A 20,962-nucleotide genomic window follows, 5' to 3' on the forward strand; every position below is an offset into this window, starting at 1 on the left:
TCGGTCGGTCCCAACTGTAGCCATAACGAGGGGCTTTGCTTTGCTAATACAGCAATATGGGACGTTGTAACGTAACACACCGAACTATTGTCGCAGCGTATACATCAGCGAACGACAACAATGTATTTTTCCGCCTTATATTATGGCTAGAAAAAAAACTAATCGCCCTAAAAAGATTATTTCAAAGCAGAAGTGTAAAACGAAAATTCCTTTAGTTTTTTACAATCTCATCAGTTCATTGAATCAGAAGTGGTATAGGAAAACTTTATAAAGGGAAGTACTAAAAAACATTAAATTCAGTGTTACAAGTGTTTAATTCCAAAATTGCTCTACAATAATATCTTGTTGAGATAATTATCACGAAATTTGTCCAGGCATGTCCCACACAACAGGTTCAGTCTAGAGATCTATGAACTCTAAATACGAACCTGCTGTAGAAGCCTATTCATCTGGGATTCAATGCGACGACGGATTGGTGATTGTATCAATACCAGCAGAGGGCATTTAGAACGTTTCATGCAAGAATAAGTTAATGTGTATCGCTGGTACATTCTGTCTCTCACGGTTAAGGTACTGTTGAGAGGTATAGAACAGGTACTGTAACCTGGAATTAAATGGTTTCCGGACCAGCTTCAAAATAAAATATTTTCTTCTCCTATGTAAGAGGACGTGATCTGAAAGCAGTCGCGCTGCATTTATTTTTACAACATTCATTAGGTCCGTGGGAAGACGGAAGCCACACCTACTTGTTCACAGAGCGAGTCAGTACATTGTTTAGAGAATACTAATCAGAAAATTCATAATCAACGGAAGTAATAAAACACGAAAAAAATGTGTGTCACAGAAAAATATTCTCAACCACTGAGAGAAAGTCGTGTACAAAATAGAAGGAGTGGTGCACAAAAAAACATTCCAACGCGGACTTGAAAGTGAAACGTCCCCTTTGAAAAATTATACACGACTGTGCTGATAAACCTCTTACACTATTTGCTTTTCAAACAGCTGACCAAAACTGAACGTACTCAAACATTCACTAAAGTGACACACAATATTTTTAGCGCAACGCAATCTGACTTTCAAAAATCCCTACAAAAGAATGGCCCTGACTAACATTAACCTATACCTTTCACAAATCACTTACCTCACAAAAATCTTCATTACTCGAACTACTGCAATACAGCGAGCGCCACTACTGCCAGCTAAATAAAAGATTCAAACTACGGAAGGCACTAACTACTGATAGGCATAGTTAGCAAATGAAAGATTTTAATAGAGAACAAACAATGTATTTACCTTAATAGTGTTGAAAAAGCATAATATACATAGCAATTCATAATATCCATTCTGTACTCAAAAATCCGCCATCTCATTTCCCACATCCACCACTGCTGGCGGCTCACCTCCAACTGCGCAACGCTACGCGCTGTTCACATCCAGCTGCCGCTGCCCAACACTACAATGGTAGACAACAATGCAAACTAGCCACAGACTGCACACGGCACAGCCAGTGATTTTCATACAGAGCGCTACGTAACGTTGCCAATAAGAAAACATAAACAGCCTACTTACATAAAGAAAACATAAACAGCCTACTTACATAGCCCTCATGCTCCCCACAAAAAATTTTACAAATTTTTTTGGGCAGTGGCCAATAATGATTTGATAAAATTTTTCGTAATTACAATAACCAAGAAATCAAATGCACACACTTATTGATACAATGTTGGTCAAAACCTAAAATTTTCTCACAGACCATAAAGACAGTCCTGATCATTCATCATAATAGTAATTACAATTTTTGTTTTTCACAAAGTCTCATTAGTAAAAGAAATTGCACACAGAAGTAGTGGATTTCCATGCAGTCTTGAAGAAGTAGTGTTGTCCTTCCAACGGAAAGACAGTGCTGACTCTTGACATGCTGACAGGTAAAGGGCCACAACAGAGCAAACCCACAACAGAGTCATTCGAACTTTTGAAGAATATTGGTAGCTAGGTCATCACAGAGCAGACCCACTGTAGTCCTGGTAGAGAGATTGTGGTATTAGTGGGCCACCAGAGGTGCAGACCCACTGCAGTCCTTGTAGAAATTGTGGACAGGCCCACTGTAGTCCTGGTAGAGATTGTGGTATTGGTGGGCCACCAGAGGTGCAGACCCACTGCAGTCCTTGTAGAGATGGCCAGCAGCCATCTGTTGTGACTGTGCGGGTGCACAATCACCATTGAAGAGTCTTGCAGTTAATATAGCAAGTCCATAACCACCACTTGTGCACTCACAAAGTTTTTGGAATTGTCCTTAGAACCAGCAATGCTGTTATCCAGTCCCTTGCTGAATTATCAACACACGTGCAAACACTAACAGCCCCTACTTCTCACATATTGTCCATATACTATGCCCAACAGAAAAGTGTGCAGTGAAATGTAACTAACAAGTTAATAATATGATGAACTGGTGTCAATTACAATTTTATAACATAAGAATACGATTACAAAGGTACAAAATACATCATTAAAGAACATAACAATACAGATAACATTTGTAGTACAGGCTTTACAACAGAATAGAAATAAACATATACATCAGTGTTACAGGAATTATGACATTAGTACATAAATAAAAGATAAGAATCACTTTCGAAACATCAACTTCACACATGAGCATTAAAACAGAACAGAATACATAATGTCTAAACATCTTTACAAAGAAAATAACATATTATTAATGCAAAGTATATTTGAGGATAACAGTATTCCTCATCATAGTGAATGTAGCTGAGTATTAGAAAAATTCTACAACATAAGTCTTATCAGATAAACATATAAAGACAGGAAGAACATAAACACATGGGTACCCAAACACATAGTGGGATAACACAAAAGGAAAGGTCAGGGTTCGTTTTCAGTGTAACATTTGGTACTGCAGTCCAACCCAAAACTTCATTCCATAGATCGTTCGTCTTATTTCAACCTTTGCTTCCATCAAAAAAATCCTAGCCAAGCATGCTTTCTGTATTTTTCTTGTATAACCTCTCAGTGCATTTCTTCAAATTCATCGCAACTCATTCTCTTATATAGTCTACCCCCTCTTAAGCTAACTTAAATCTACTGAGCTCAGATGCTAAACTAAGGAACGAGGCAATGCAGCAGCATAAAACAATTAACACAAACATCAATGACAAAAAAAATTTAAATAGGCAAAGCAATTGCAGGACTACAACTAATATAAGGCACTGTGCAGTAAACAAGAAAAATAAATCAGTAGTAAAACTAGCTTAGAAGAGTAACACAAATTAAAATTCAGTAGCACTATGCCTGGCAAACAGCAGTAACTTATACCTAAACATGACATAGCTCAAGCAGAAAAAATATTACAGTAAAAACAACAATGCAGAAAAGGGAAATGTCTATTCACATCTTAATGTCTATGTAATTAAAGCGGTGCACCACAAAAACTAATTCTACAAAAAATTACCAAGTACTCAAAAAGAAAATTATATATGCAGTTACTGTTATTAGTCCCTTCTTATTGTTCTTTCCATTCCAAGAGCTCCTTTTTCGAAGAATGTGGATCATAAAATAATTATTTAATAGATCTGTTGACAGAAAGTGTTCACATTAGCAAATGCATCTAAGTTTATTTTATAAAACTAATGCTGCAACACAGCTGGAAAACAGATATCAAATGAAATAAGCAATTATGCAAACCAAAGCATAAAAACATCATTCAATAGCTATGTGGCATTTCGTAAGTCAGTAGCTCTCAACTCTCATAGAAAGACACTTGTCATAATCAGGTGTGCAGATGTACGAATATTTCCCATCACTTCATAAGTATTTCAGTAATTAGCACAAAGTACGAGTAATCATATGTATTCAAGTAATGAGCGTGTCATATTTGCGATGCTTTCTACAAAGGAATGTCAATAGCGAGGTTAATGGTCTCTTTTTTTTTTCTCCACCTCTGCCTCTGAAAGGCGCACACACTAATGGCTTTCTTTTGTCAGACGACTACCTTTCAGCTGGGCGCCCAAAACACATTACGTCAAGGTCACTTACCTTTCTTACTGAAATATTTATGACAGCAGTTTCCGCTACAGTGGCAGTCTCATATAAAAAATTTCACCGGTCGACAATTTACGTTGCAAATGTTTAGAAACAAAATCCTATGAATATAACAGTGTTCAAAACGTTTTCGTCGGCATTGTAATGCATTTACGCATATACACACATTTCATAACTCTTAAAGTACGATTCTTGGTTTCCAACAACCTTATTCACAAACCAGAGTCCATAACCACTACTCATTATTCCTTACCTTATTACATATATACATATTCATCAACACATCTTCAACAATTCATAATAATAAATACATATCAAAATAAACATTCCTCAACAGCATAATACACATTGTCGTCGTAATAATAACATCATAACACCTCAGTCAAACCTCAAAAACGTTGTAGCTTTCTGCAATAATTTCAAAACCTAAAGAAAATTCTCTGCTCATTTCAATAGTGTCATCTACCTCAAACGTACTTTAAAAATCATGATCTCATACCAGATACATCATTCAAAGCTCTCATAGTATCACAATGGGTCCGAAAAAATATGAAGAGTTCACAAAGTACAGACAAAATACAATTTCGTAAGTGTGAAGTAATCCAACTCTGTAATTGCGTAAACATGTGTCACTGACGTAGTAAAAAGATGTTTGTTTCTCTGTTAAATGATCAGATAGCTGTGTAATTTATGTGTTAGAGAAATATGGTAGCGATGTTTTAAGTTGTATAAGCAAATACCATATTAGCTAGGGCTCCTTGTGCTTGCCAAACACATGGTACACAAAGCAGGCGTGTACCCCCCTGAGGATTAATGTAATTATACCCTCAGGTGTTACAGATTACAGCAATGGAATGAAATGTATCACGGAAAACTTTCCTTGTAATTCAAAAATCTTTAAAAATAAATGTTTTAAGTACAAAATTAATCACTCAAATACGTGTCCTGTAGCGCTAAATGTGCATCTTGTTGTAATATAATCTCTGTGGAAGTGTCGTAGTTATTGTCCTCCGAAAGCTAAGTTCTGCAGAAGTCAATGTACTTACCTCATGATAAACAAAAGTGAAATGCTTTGCGTATAGATATCTTAGTTATTACGCTTATTGTTGTGATGAGGAAATTACTGTGCTGTAACGTATTGTTGTGCTACGGAAAAGGCTGTCTCATTGTAGCTATACCACAAAAGTTACTACTAAAACATGTTTTACTTTCCAGAATAATACAGAAAAACTGTGCAGATATCAAACAGACACACCGCAAAACCAACATTGTAAATTGTCACTCATTAGTAGCGTCGTGATAAAATCTTGTAGCTGTCACATAAACTAACCACTGTGGCATCTGGTATCTCTCAGAAAGTACTTTAATTCAGAATGTATTTTCAAGTACACCAAAATGTTGCATTAAAATCTCATTAGCAGTACTGGTAAATGTTCTAAGTATGTGAGCCTTATAGTCGTTACGTAATCGTGCAACTAACAAGGAAGAATGTACAAATAACAACACTGTGTCGTCTGTTCACTATAACAATGCAGTGGTAATTACTGTCTAACTTCCCTTGGTTCTTGACTGGATATTTAACTTCAAACATTGTTGCATGGTAACAGTTTCTAAAGCATACTAGTAACGTGAAGTGAAACGTTTTATGGCAAAGACAAAGTTAAAAAGCAGATTATCTTTCAATAAACGGTTTTACATGTGAAATGTGGTGTAAACCTTTGCTCTTCCTAGTATGCAGAGTTTCAACTTTAACGCAATTATCATGTGGTATACGTCGGTAAAGAATACTGGAATATTTCTCAAGGTTGTTATTTTTCTCTGAGCCAGCCGGCGCACGCAGCAGCCTGCGGTGCGAGTCATTGTCTGTTCCTTTGTTGGCGCGCGTCGTTATTGGGATTTGGAGACCTAATTTCTACAAATTCACCGTGACGAGAATACCCTGCTCTATTTGAATCTCGCCAGTTCTGATGCACTTCAAGTCTGTCGTTACGATTATATCGTCTGTCGTCATGTCGGTAGTTCCTGTAGCTTCTTTCTTGTCGGTTAAGTGGTGGAGAATTTCTCCCTGAATTATAACTGCACGGTGGACCGTTGCATCTGAAGTTATTCTGTCTCCCGTGATAATAATTGTTTTGGTTCCCATATTGTCTGTTTCTCTGATTGTCTCTGTGATAGTCATTACCGCGGAGAGGTGATCTTTCACTGTAATTATTACTACTTTGCCAACGGTTGTCATACGGGTGGTATCTGTTTTGGTCACGATTTGTGTTGTGAGAATAGCCTTGTCGTGTCCAGTTATTATTTCTTTCATCTCGGAATTGCGACGGATGTGACCTGTAGTTGTTGTGTTCCTGTTTTCGCGTTACGCAATTGTCAGTGTCAATTTCTAGTTCTTGTAACAGTCCCTGAAAAGCTTCAATGTCGTCTTTGCAACGTCCTGCTAAAATAATATGCCGTAAATGTTCAGGTAATTTGATTAAGCAAATGCGGATGAGTTCTGAGGGGCTGTATGGGTTTGACAGGTACTGATTCTTGTGCAACATGTCTTCAAAATATTTCACAAGACTGGAAAATTCAGATTGTTCGAAATTTATCATCATTATGATGCCATGTTTTACTCGATCTTGTGTGGCTTGAGACCAATATGCTGAGAGGAAGGCATGGTAAAATTCTCCTTCACTGTGGCAATCGTGAATGAACGATCGCATTCTTACAGCTGGTTCATTCTCTAAGTAGCCACACATAAATTCTAACCTGTGCTCCAATGACCAGTTAGGAGGGAAACAATGAGAGAATTGATGGAGCCACGCTTGTGGATGAATGTCGTTGGCAGAATTCTTAAACGTTTTGAATTTACGTGTAGTAATGAACAGCTTATAGTCAAAATCATCGTGTCGGCGAGTAGCATATCGGTCATTGTTACGTCGTGTCGGCGGTTCCATCTCAAAATTCGGTGTACCTTGCCAATTTCTTTCATAATTACCGAAATGCCCTGTGTTATTATTTTGTGGCTTTTCCGTATTTCTAAGTTCCTCTTCCCATGTTGGAGCGCGAGTGTCCTCTGAAATATGTAATTCTTGTATTACCTGCGTCAACTGATCTTGTACTTCCCGGATTTCTCTTTTGTACTGTGTATTGATTTGATTTTGATTTTGTTTGAATTTTCTTATTTGTTCATACTCTTCTGTGTCAGTGAAGGCTACGGGTCTTGTGTCATTCAGATCATCATCTACCTTTGTAGATAAGTTAGTGACCTGATCCGAAAGTTCGGCTACTTTCTCCGATAGTGTACTTATTTCCTCCATGTGTCTTTCTGAACCAATTTTCAGGGTATCTACTGTGTCCTTTAAGTTTTCCTGAGTTTTTGCAATTTGCGTAACCGAATCGGTAGATGCAACTGAGTCAATTTTAGCTTGCAAGGTCTCATGATTTTCATGAACAATAGTTTGCAGTTCTTTTATGGCTGCTTCGTGATTCTGTAATGCATTTTCATGACTCGAAAAAATAGGTTGGAAATGCTCACAAATTTGTGTTTTTACGTCATTACAGACCTTTTGACATTTCGATTCGATGTTATGTAACTCAGTGGTTAAATCTTCACGTGTTTGTTCGAGTGTGGTGTCTAACTTTTGAAGATTTTGTTCCATTGTGTCTAACTTTTGAAGATTTTGTTCCATTGTGTCTAACTTTTGCTGTGTTTGTCTCTGATTTTGTTCCAATGTGTCTAACTTTTGAAGCTTTTGCTGTGTTTGTCTCTGATTTTGTTCCATTGTGTCTAACTTTTGAAGATTTTGTCCCATTTGTTGCATTAATTGTAATAACAATGCATTAGTGTCTGGAATCTGTTCCTCTACACTTTTCGGCAGTGCATTTGCACCAGCAACATTCACATTTTGACAAGCAGAAAATGTGTCTTGACTTATTTGAGAAAACGGTGAGGACGCAAAACCTGAATCTACAGTATTTGTAAAATTGTGTCCTGTCATTTCGGATTCCTGAGGCGAGCTGTTGCCGAGCGATTGATCGATAATGCTTCCCTGTTCACTAATTGTTTCACTGCCTACACCATTGTTTGCTGCCCGCTGCATTTCCCTATGCACAATTACCAAATTACTATGTTGAACATTAGTTAATTCATTACATGGTGGCGTTAACACACTGCTTTCGTCTTCACTGTTATTTCTCAGTTTACTTTGGAGCCTAGTGTTACGTTTTTCACACGCCATTATTGTCACGATATTTCACACGACAGCACAGAAAACCACAATTCGAAGAGCGAAAATAGGGGAACACATTAACATAGCACTGAAAATAATATCTAGTTAATTGCAAGCGCAGATGCGAAATACTTGGTGCAAATCTACATGCATGCCACAACTGTTTTACTGTACAACAATGAAAGACTGCAACTACAAAGGAGATTCTCTCTACAATTACGCAATAGCAATAAAAAAAATCTACACTAATTACACAAACTACAAGAAAAAATCAGAAGATTCCAGTGAGGTATTCTCGGCTAAGGGTCGACATATGAAACGTCCCCTTTGAAAAATTATACACGACTGTGCTGATAAACCTCTTACACTATTTGCTTTTCAAACAGCTGACCAAAACTGAACGTACTCAAACATTCACTAAAGTGACACACAATATTTTTAGCGCAACGCAATCTGACTTTCAAAAATCCCTACAAAAGAATGGCCCTGACTAACATTAACCTATACCTTTCACAAATCACTTACCTCACAAAAATCTTCATTACTCGAACTACTGCAATACAGCGAGCGCCACTACTGCCAGCTAAATAAAAGATTCAAACTACGGAAGGCACTAACTACTGATAGGCATAGTTAGCAAATGAAAGATTTTAATAGAGAACAAACAATGTATTTACCTTAATAGTGTTGAAAAAGCATAATATACATAGCAATTCATAATAGCCATTCTGTACTCAAAAATCCGCCATCTCATTTCCCACATCCACCACTGCTGGCGGCTCACCTCCAACTGCGCAACGCTACGCGCTGTTCACATCCAGCTGCCGCTGCCCAACACTACAATGGTAGACAACAATGCAAACTAGCCACAGACTGCACACGGCACAGCCAGTGATTTTCATACAGAGCGCTACGTAACGTTGCCAATAAGAAAACATAAACAGCCTACTTACATAAAGAAAACGTAAACAGCCTACTTACAAAAGGATTCCGAGATACCTGCACAACGCCCTACACGAATTTCGCGAACTTAAGAGGCAGAGCTGACTGACCCTCCTAATCTGGCCCAAAGCTGTTGTTAGTTGAAGCACAGAGCTGCCCCAAAACATAACACGATACAATAGTTCTTTCTCTTCGCGATCCACCACGTAATACTACAGCTCACTAAACGATAAGCTTAGCGTGAGTACGGGGAGTTAATTCTAGAAAAGTATGAGAATCCTGTAACGAATAAAAACTATGCACTCCAGATCCTAGGGGCTGGAGGAGGACCGGGGGGGGGGGGGGGGCTGTACCCCTCTTGCCTGTTCTTGAGGACGCATATGGGTGTGAGACACTAATAGGGCTAAAAAATAAATGGTTCAAATGGCTCTGAGCACTATGGGACTTAACTGCTAAGGTCATCAGTCCCCTAGAACTTAGAACTACTTAAACCTAACTAACCTAAGGACATCACACACATCCATGCCCGAGGCAGGATTCGAACCTGCGACCATAACGGTCGCGCAGTTCCAGAGTGTAGCGCCTAGAACCGCTCGGCCACTCCGGCCGGCTCTAAAAGATAAGATGAGGGTAGTAGTGTATTCTTTGATTTACCAAAGGCATTTTATTGTTTGGACCATACGACATTTTCAGTTTAGTTGGAACATTATGGAATCAGCAAAGAGGCTCAACAGTGGTCCACTTTATGTCTGAAAAATAGGAAGCAGAACATTGTTCTCCAGTGTTAACGAACAGGGAAGAGATTTGAATCTGATCTGGAGGAGGGGGGGGGGGGGGGAGGGAAGTCCTGTAAAGTGGAGGATACCACACGGCTGTGTTTTGGGTCCATTGCTTTTCTTGATGTATATGATAGATGACTCTTTTTTTTTGTAGATGGCACAAGCATTATTAAGAAGACATGACAAGTAATATAAATGAGGTAGCTAATAGACTAGTCAGTAACATCAGCTTGTGGCATTCGGAGAGCAGATTACAGGTTAACTACAACGAATCGTAGTATATACATTTTCTGACACAGAATCTTTCTGAAAGCGAAATTTTACTGTCTCAGGGGGGCTAAACAGTCAGTGAAGGAGATCACTTGATACTTTTTGTACTGAGAGTATATGGGAGGCTTTGTTGCAAGTGTAACTTTATAGAAGTTGTGCAGAAGCTGAAGGCTGCTATTTTACTATAAGAATGATCTCCGCCGTCTCTGACACAAAACGTGAAAGCTCGCTTATTTTGCTTAGTTTCACTCTATTACCGCCTGTCGCGTTATATTTTGGGGCAGCTCTGTGATTCCACCAACAATAGTCTTAGGCCAGATTAGGTCATTCAGTCTGATCTGTCGATTCGCGAAATTCGTGTAGGGCGTTGTTCACATCGCCAGGAATGCTTTCAAGTCCCAGTTGGAACGTTTTTTTTGTGGCGCAGTCCTATTTTGTACGAGAGTTACTCTCAGTGGTTGAGAAATTTTCTCTGTAACGTATTTTTGGTCTTGTCTCTCTTACATTTTTTCGTGTTTTATTAATTTTTGTTAATTCTGCAAATAAAGTATTTACTCGTTTTGTAACCAAATGTGGCTCGCATGGTTTCACGGATCTCATAATACTATTAAAAAAGTACATCCAGACTGCTTTCACAAGTATTTGGAAGCTGGTCGGAAACCCTAAATTTCCAGGTTAGACTACATTGTCTAAAACTCTGAACTATACCTTAGTCGTGGGGAAGAGAATGAACCACCAGCCACCATGAAACCCTTTCTTGCCATGAAATGTTCAAAATGCTCTCCGTTGGTACAGATACACGCACCAGTCCATCGTCTCATTCAATCCCAGATGAACAACCTTTGACAGCACAGTCGTATTAAGAGTTTATAGACCTCTAAGCTGAACTTGTAGTGTGGGCCCTGCGAGGACAAATTTTATAGTAATTAGCTTGACAAAATAGTAGTTTATAGTAATTTTCGAATTAAAAAAACCTGTAACACATTATTTAATGTTTTTTATTTGACTGTATAAAAATTTCTGATACTACTTATGATTTAGTGAATTGAAGAGGTTGAAAAAAAATGAAAGGAATTTTCGTTTGACACTTATGCTTTGCAATTCTCCTTTCTATGGCGACTGGTTTGTGTATTATGGCGGGCCGCAATAACAAAGAAATGAAAAAGTCTTTACCATTACATTCTTGTTATTCGTTTACGGTGATGTGTTTGCTGCCATAGTCCTTCTGTGTCTTTCGCTACAATGTCCCATGTCGCTGTAGTAGCAAATCAAAGCAAAGCTCCGCGTTATGTCTCATATGGGTCAATCTGGCCCGACCGACCGACTTGTCATCCTCAGCCAATGACGCCATTTGGATGCAGTATGGAGGGGCGTGACGTAAGCACGCCGCTCTCCCAGGCCGACGGCGACTATCTATACCTTGGAGCCTTGGAGCCACAATTTTTGTAAATTCTATGTTTGGCTTCCCCCCACCGCCCCCCCCCCCCACATCCCTCCCCTCCTACCCCACGTTCCTTTGGAAAATTTCTGTTGATGCTCATGGTTACACACTACTTTTCCTCAATTGGAAGGAAGGACATCGTTTCCAGGTGATTCGTCTTCGTCCTAGATATGTTCTGTAACTACGAGGAGGGACATACTCTTTGACTTTTACTTGTGCATAATTGAAATTACGTTTTTGATGTGTAGTCAGGAAACCAGACAGCGACGGTTATCGCACTCTGCTGCCTCAAGGACCACGACCTCACCACCGACGCCAACCAGACGGCTATAAGAGATACTGGAGGACTGGAAGTTCTCGTTAACCTCATTGAAACTGACGACTTCAAGTGCAAGGTAACTAGCCTTCAATTATATCAAAGGTTAAATTCTGAAATAAAATAGTTTTTCATGACGGCCGTATACTGATTATGACATTCGAAATAGTATATCTCCTAGCATATTTGTCTGTTCGAGACTTGTACAACCGTCCGTCTAATGTTAATCGAGCAAAAATTGGTTTTACACTCGATGATTTCAGCAGCTTACGACAGTGCAGTGCCCACTTATGTTGTGCAGTATACCCTTGGCTCTGAAACTGGTGTGCTTCCTACATCGCCTTTATCTTGAAGTACAGCTAGAAATGTAAGAGGACTAGGGAGCCCGGAGAACCTGTGATATTCTGTCTCTGGAGAGATTGTCTGAACAACTGGTCCAAGCTTATGAAGCAAGATTTCCTGGTAGTTAAAAAAAAATCAGGACAAGTTCGAGTAGGACTCGTACGCCGAGGGTTCCGTACAAACTTAATTATGTACACAGAGAGTTCGTCAGTCCTGGTAATCAAGAAGCTCGACGATTTTTGCCTGTTATCGACATCGATATAGGCAAGATAGACGTCTACACAGATAGTCGGATAACAAATGGCCAAAAAAATAGTTTTCTTCATGTTACGTAATTACAAATTAACAAATGTCGTATTTTTTCCTTTACAAGAACTGTGAAACTTTGCGTCTTGGCAAATTCCACGATTCTAGGTCAACAGGAAGTACCTCACGAGTTTTGATGACTGAGTTCGCGAGTATCAAATTATGTGACATAAATGGCCCTATCTTTTGATTATGTTGACTTAGAAGCTTTCATTTATTACACCGCGAAGAGACTGTATACCTTAGCATCCGACATACATTTCATATATGTAAGTCAACCCGTTCCTGAGAGAAAAGGGGATCTTAACTGACGGACCGGCAGACAGAGAGTCAGATAACAAATGAAAAAAAAATTGTGTTATAGTTACAGATGAACAAGTTTCGGATTTTTTTTTCTTTTAGCTGTACTGTGAAACATTTCTCCTTGCCAAAGTTCATGATTCTAGGTCAACGGGAGCTTCCCTATATGTTTTGATGAGTCAGTTTGTGAGTATTACAACATGTGACATAGATGGTTGTGTCTTTTAATTGCGCTGAAAAAAGCAGCTAAAATCGTCTTCACTTCGCTTACAAGCTGTCATATTCCTCAACACGGTGACTTGTGTGCATTACTAACAAATCTCCAAACTCCTCTGTTTACATCTCATCTCATCCATTCGAGACTATGAACTACTTGCTAATAAGGATCTTCGGATCGTGAAGATAAATTTTAGAATGAACGCTTAACATAAGAAATTATTGTTCATATATCTGTCTTTCAATAATGAATAAGCTACATATCTTGTATGCCATAATACAGTGCCAGAATAAACTTGTTACACCCTTTACAGGTTTCCGATTCACTGATTATTTATAACTGCAGCGGTGCATGTGGTGTACATGAAATGATTACATTTACAGATCTATAATACAAGTGGTTCTGAGATACTAGGTATTGACCCATGCTGAAACACCCACATTAGTACGTAGTGTGGTCTCCAAGAGCGGAAATGCAGGCACTGACTCTGGCATCCAGTCTACAGTACAGATGGTGAATACTGTCGTGGGATATGATATGCCATCTTGTTCGACTTGTTCACGTAATAATAATGAGCTTATGGCATTGGTGACCGGGAGACCCCTCGCCGGGCGGTTCGGCCGCCTCTCCACAAGTTCTATAACGCCACTACGGCGACTTGCGAGTGAATGATGATGAAAGACACACAACACCCCGTCATCTCGAGGCAGAAAAAAATCCCTGACCCCGTCGGGAATCGAACCCGGGACCCCACGCGCGGGGAGCAAGAACGCTACCGCAAGACCACGAGCCGCTTACCCTGTTTACCTAGTTCTACAAGTACAAGAGCTGTTGGTTGACATGTCGCACCAGTCATTTCTTTCGATTGGTGACAAGTCAACAGACCTTTCGGGCAGGGAAATTACTGAACGTTTTCCAAGAGCATGCTGAGTTTCAGGGGCAGTGTATGGGCGAGCGTTATAATATCTGAATAACACATCACTTTCGTGTTGCAAGAACAGCAAAAGAACGGGTTTCACGATATTCTACACTCCCGGAAATTGAAATAAGAACACCGTGAATTCATTGTCCCAGGAAGGGGAAACTTTATTGACACATTCCTGGGGTCAGATACATCACATGATCACACTGACAGAACCACAGGCACATAGACACAGGCAACAGAGCATGCACAATGTCGGCACTAGTACAGTGTATATCCACCTTTCGCAGCAATGCAGGCTGCTATTCTCCCATGGAGACGATCGTAGAGATGCTGGATGTAGTCCTGTGGAACGGCTTGCCATGCCATTTCCACCTGGCGCCTCAGTTGGACCAGCGTTCGTGCTGGACGTGCAGACCGCGTGAGACGACGCTTCATCCAGTCCCAAACATGCTCAATGGGGGACAGATCCGGAGATCTTGCTGGCCAGGGTAGTTGACTTACACCTTCTAGAGCACGTTGGGTGGCACGGGATACATGCGGACGTGCATTGTCCTGTTGGAACAGCAAGTTCCCTTGCCGGTCTAGGAATGGTAGAACGATGGGTTCGATGACGGTTTGGATGTACCGTGCACTATTCAGTGTCCCCTCGACGATCACCAGTGGTGTACGGCCAGTGTAGGAGATCGCTCCCCACACCATGATGCCGGGTGTTGGCCCTGTGTGCCTCGGTCGTATGCAGTCCTGATTGTGGCGCTCACCTGCACGGCGCCAAACACGCATACGACCATCATTGGCACCAAGGCAGAAGCGACTCTCATCGCTGAAGACGACACGTCTCCATTCGTCCCTCCATTCACGCCTGTCGCGACACCACTGGAGGCGGGCTGCACGATGTTGGGGCGTGAGCGGAAGACGGCCTAACGGTGTGCGGGACCGTAGCCCAGCTTCATGGAGACGGTTGCGAATGGTCCTCGCCGATACCCCAGGAGCAACAGTGTCCCTAATTTGCTGGGAAGTGGCGGTGCGGTCCCCTACGGCACTGCGTAGGATCCTACGGTTTGGCGTGCATCCGTGTGTCGCTGCGGTCCGGTCCCAGGTCGACGGGCACGTGCACCTTCCGCCGACCACTGGCGACAACATCGATGTACTGTGGAGACCTCACGCCCCACGTGTTGAGCAATTCGGTGGTACGTCCACCCGGCCTCCCGCATGCCCACTATACGCCCTCGCTCAAAGTCCGTCAACTGCACATACGGTTCACGTCCACGCTGTCGCGGCATGCTACCAGTGTTAAAGACTGCGATGGAGCTCCGTATGCCACGGCAAACTGGCTGACACTGACGGCGGCGGTGCACAAATGCTGCGCAGCTAGCGCCATTCGACGGCCAACACCGCGGTTCCTGGTGTGTCCGCTGTGCCGTGCGTGTGATCATTGCTTGTACAGCCCTCTCGCAGTGTCCGGAGCAAGTATGGTGGGTCTGACACACCGGTGTCAATGTGTTCTTTTTTCCATTTCCAGGAGTGTATAAGCACAGTGTGCTTGTTAGCACATCTATAAACACCAAAGGTGAATGAGAGTTGTAGCTTATTTTATCCCAGACCATAAGGCCTTGGGTGAGGCAGTGTGTCTTGGACGAATACACTCTACGAGGCAGCACTCACCAGGTCTACATCGTAAGTGCAAACGACCATCACTTGCGTGCAGGCAGAATCTGCTTTCATCGCTGAAGACCACGGCGCTCCGTACCATCTTCCAAGCGATCTCTGACGCCTCCAGTCGAGCCGTGCACGTGCATGCTGTGGTGTGCATGGAAGAGGGAATAAAAGTGTGCGTGCCCGTAGTCCTGTTGGTAATAACCGGCTCGTCAGAGATCGTGTTGACACATCTGAACTCAGAAGCCTTTTTATCTGCGCTGTGGAAGCTGTACGAGTTGCCACTGCTGCCCCTACAATATAACCAACCTGGTGGGCGTCTGTACTCTGTACCATGTCTACTGGCGTGAGAATGTTCACGTGACCACTGGTACCAGCATCGTTGCACAACTGACGCAGCACGTCCGATTTGTGTGGCAGTTCTCAGAAAGGACCCTCCAACCACTGTGTAGGCTACAATGTGACCCCTTTCAAACTTGCTCAGTTGGCTGTAGGAAGCACGGTTGCATCTTCGTTGTACGGCTGCCTGCTTGCTTCACTTGTCTGCACCACACTGAGCCTTCTGGCTGCGAGCATTTCCTATTAAAAGGGAGACGCAGGTGGCTCTCTGGTAGCTATGACACTACGCTATCTGCTGGAAAACGACGCTGAAACCATTACCATTACATCTACTATCACCCAGGTGGCATATGTCGTCACCGGATCAATATCGACGTGGTTTTTCCAGGTGTACTAATTTCTTTTCTATTTTGTATCCAAACAAACTTCCTATCAAAACCATTCCTCTTCCCCTGGATCGCTGATGTGTAAGCTTTCTTCTCAGGCATGGAGCGATTCTCATTCCAATCACTACAAGGATCATATTGCGCCTCTTAATGTCCACTCAAGGCTACTGCTAGGGACGAACCTTCGCTGTCGCCTGCATGGCAGCAATAGACACACAAAATCCATTGTTGAGTCTATAGATGCGGGTGTATGTGTGTTTTGCTGACGTATTTTAGATGTGAAAATACTGCAAGTCACACCTTTACATAATTTTTTGATAAATATTTTTGAACATGATGCAAAAAATTTCGATAGTTCAGATACTTTTGAGAACAGCCAAGATACGGCTCTGTGGCTGCACTTCGATTGCTCATTCTATTTTAATGCCTGCTGAAATATTATACTGTTATTGGCTGTATCATTTTAATGGTCACCACCGTTCAAGGAAGTGAGTTGTGGCTTCTTGAGGTAATGAAGGTGTGGCTTGTCACACGACGATGACGTCATTGATAAGGATGGCGTGGCTTATGATGTCATGGGCAGTATACCTATAAAGTCTGTATGTAGCCCAATAGCAATTTTCAAGATTATTTAAGTAGAAAGTGAACTGTAATGGCCATAGATATACAACTGTTATGTGGTAAAACTAAGAGAAGTGTGCTACCTTTTTTTATTTTACAAGTTTCAAACTGCATATATTGGATCTTTTCAAATGTTGTTGATAAAGAATTTTCTATGAACCACTAACTTAGGGTCATGAATATTTTATTAAAGGATTTTCTAAAACTATACTTGATTTGCTATTTATTGCAATGAATGTATCATCTGCAAACAAAACAAACTTGGCACCTGGTAATGTTAGTGATCAAAGACGGATTATTAACATAGGGCCTTTGCGTGAAAATTAAGAACCCTAAGACGTAACATTGTGGGACACCAAATGTAATTAGTTCCTTGTACGATGATGACTGAAAGCGTAATTCAGGGCTCTTTCTATTGACGCCTTATGTTTCCTGTTAGAAAGATACCATTCGAATCATTTTGCAGCATTTCCTGTTACACCGTAATATTCTGATTTTCTTAGAAAGATATTGTCATTCACACATTAAACTCCTTCAGTAAATAACAGAATATATTAGTATCATTTAATTTATTGTCAAAAAATTAAGTGTGAGTGAAAATGAAACAGATGGAAAAAAGTATGTAAACTGTGTATTATATCTAAAGTGATCGCCGTAAGTGTTAAAACTTTTGTCCCGCTTTGAGACAAGATGGTCAGTACCTTCCTGGAAAAATGCTTGCAGTGCTTACAGAACCATGATTGGCGTGAACCTCTTCGTTCAAAAATGGTTCAAATGGCTCTGAGCACTATGAGGCTTAACTTCTGAGGTCATCAGTCCCCTAGAACTTAGAACTACTTAAACCTAACTAACCTAAGGACATCACACACATCCATGCCCGATGCAGGATTCGAACCAGCGACCGTAGCGGTCGCGCGGCTTCAGACTGTAGCGCCTAGAACCGCTCGGCCACCCCGGCCGGCCAACCTCTTCGTCTGAAGTAAATCGACGCCCACAAATGTATTTCTTCACGGCTCCCAAAATATGGAAGTCGCATGGGGAGAGGTCGAGACTGCATGGACGATGTGTGAGGATTTCCCAGCAAAGCATCTGAGCATAATCCAAACGCCCACGAATGTCGACGGACGGCATCATTCTGTTGCAAGATAATGGCCACCCATATGTTGCCAAGATTGTTTCAAGAAAGCCGCAGAAGTTTCGCTCCACACAGTCCCAGTCTCTAGCAAAGCGATTCCCAGATTTTTGTGTCTCTGAAGTTAGACTTTCTGACTGTCGATTTGCTTCGGACGAATAGGTGCACGCCTGGGTTCAATCATGATTCCTCTGTCAAATGCAAATAATTTTTCCATGAAGACATTGAGCGTCATGTCTCACAGTGGTATAAATATACGAGGCCTGTCTAAAAAGTATCCAACTTTGGCCAGAAAAAATATTTCGAATACCTGACGGGGTTGGGACCCCAATCCCCTTCAAAGTAGGCCCGCTGTGCTTGCACACATTTAGCCCACCGATCCTTTGGAATGGTATTCAGCTTCGTCGTTGTGTTCCGCATTATCTCTTCTCTGCTCTCTAAACGGGGTCCTTTCAGTGGCGTCTTCAATTGTAGAATCAACCAGAAGTCTCAAGGAACCATGTCTGGAGAGTAGGAAGGTGGCGAACGACTGTAATTTGTTTAGCCAAGAAATTTTGGATCAAGTGGGATGAATGTGCATGGGCGTTGTCGTGATGCAGCTGCCAGTTTTTCGCCGTCCACATGTCTGGTCTTTTGCTCCGAACTGCGTCACGGAGTCGCTGGAGAACATCTTGATAGTACTCCTTTAGCCTGCCGCGGTGGCTGAGCGGTTCTAGGCGCTTCAGTCCGGGACCACGCGACTGCTACGGTCGCAGGTTCGAATCCTGCCTCGGGCATGGATGTGTGTGATGTCCTTAGGCTAGTTAGGTTTAAGTAGTTCTACGTCTAGGGGACTGATGACCTCAGATGTTAAGTCCCATAGTGCTCAGAACCATTTGAACCAAGTACTCCTTCGTCACTGTTTGTCCTTCCGGTGCGTATTCGTGAAGCACAATTCCACGGACATCAAAGAAGACATCATCCCCCCCGATTTTGCTTCGCACCTGGCGCACCTGGCGCACTTTCTTCGGCCTTGGGGACTCGGGACGCTTCCATTGCGACACTGTCCTTTTGCTTCTGTGTCGTATACGTACACCCATGACTCATCCCCAGTTATCACGGTGTTGAGAAACCCGTGATCAGTGTTGGTGGTGTCCAGAAGGTCCTGTGCAACGTCAAAACGGAGGTCTTTTTGTTCCGGCGACAACAACTTGGGCACGAATTTCGCAGCCACTTGGTGCATGTTCAAATCATCACTCAAAATTGCATGTGCAGCATCTTTACTCACTCCAACCTCTTGGGCAATCTCCCGCACGATCAAACGACGATCTGCCATCGCCAAACTTTGCACCCTCTCAACAACAGCTGCACTCCCAGCAGTTTGGGGCCTGCCAGAACGCTGGTCACTCTCCGCTGATGTGCGGCAATTTTTGAAGCGGTTGAACTACTCCTTAATTTTGGTGACACCCATCGCATTTTCTCCAAACACCTGCTGAATCTTACGAATTGTTTCGCTTTGAGAATCGCGAAGCTTTTGATGAAATTTGATGCAGCATCTTTGTCTCAACACGTTGAGTCATCTTTAGAGAACCGGTTAAGCGACGAACACGTTGTGTAGCACCTCACTCAGCAACCGACAGGCAGCGACTGACGCGCTGGAAAGCGGGGAGAAAATTTACACATGCGCATAAAGGTCTCTCTTTTCCTTTACTGTGTACAGTGAAGCCGCGCTATCGTCTCTATTTTGCGAGGGAAAACCATAGGTCGGATACTTCTTAGATAGGCCTCGTATTCACAGATATGGAAGTTATTTTTGAAGTAATAAACAGTTCAATTACTTTTTCCCATCTGTCTCGTTTTTAGTTAACTGCCCCTAATTCCTTCTCACTGTATGCGCGAGGACCCTTCTCAAATATCTTAACACTTTAGACTTCCAAACTGTGACGCCGATATTATATTGCCGGCCGGAGTGGCCGCGCGGTTAAAGGCGCTACAGTCTGGAACCGCACGACCGCTACGGTCGCAGGTTCGAATCCTGCCTCGGGCATGGATGTGTGTGATGTCCTTATGTTAGTTAGGTTTAAGTAGTTCTAAGTTCTAGGGGACTTATGACCACAGCAGTTGAGTCCCATAGTGCTCAGAGCCATTTGAACCATTTTGATATTATATTTATTCGTAGTCAGATGCTTAAGTGCGTATCACTTTTGGAGGACAGTTTCTTTAGTTCTTTGTGCACGTGAGTGTGGTGACGGTGGTGGTTGTGGTTGGTGGGAGGGGGTGGGGTGGGGAGGGGGTATTTAACTGAGTGGTTTGATGTTGTATAGATATACACTACTGGCCATTAAAATTTCTACATCACGTAGATGACGTGCTACAGACGCGAAATTTAACCGACAGGAAGGAGATGCTGTGATATGTAAATGATTAGCTTTTCAGACCATTCACACAACGCTGGCGCCGGTGGCGACACCTACAACGTGCTGACATGAGGACAGTTTCCAACCGATTTCTCATACACAAACAGCAGTTGACCGGCGTTGCCTGGTAGAACGTTGTTGTGATGCCTCGTGTAAGGAGGAGAAATGCGTACCATCACGTTTCAAACTTGGATAAAGGTCGGATTGTAGCATATCGTATTTGCGGTTTATCGTATCGCGACTTTGTTGCTCGAATTGGTCGAGATCCAATGACTGTTAGCGGAATATGGAATCGGTGGGTTCAGGAGGGTAATACGGAAC

The 20,962-nt window shown here is 42.0% G+C and overlaps 1 protein-coding gene across 1 annotated transcript in view; it reads left to right on the top strand.

Moving 5' to 3' along the window:
* Nucleotides 1-20,962, top strand: part of LOC126088426 (armadillo repeat-containing protein gudu) — a 227,376-nt gene that overhangs the window by 42,070 nt on the left and 164,344 nt on the right. Inside the window, exon 3 of the mRNA XM_049906570.1 lies at nucleotides 11,957-12,103. Within this exon, the coding sequence (XP_049762527.1) occupies nucleotides 11,957-12,103 (147 nt within the window). The remainder of the gene's footprint in view (nucleotides 1-11,956; nucleotides 12,104-20,962) is intronic.

Source organism: Schistocerca cancellata, chromosome 6, assembly GCF_023864275.1.
Source record: "Schistocerca cancellata isolate TAMUIC-IGC-003103 chromosome 6, iqSchCanc2.1, whole genome shotgun sequence".
Classification (NCBI taxonomy): domain Eukaryota; kingdom Metazoa; phylum Arthropoda; class Insecta; order Orthoptera; family Acrididae; genus Schistocerca; species Schistocerca cancellata.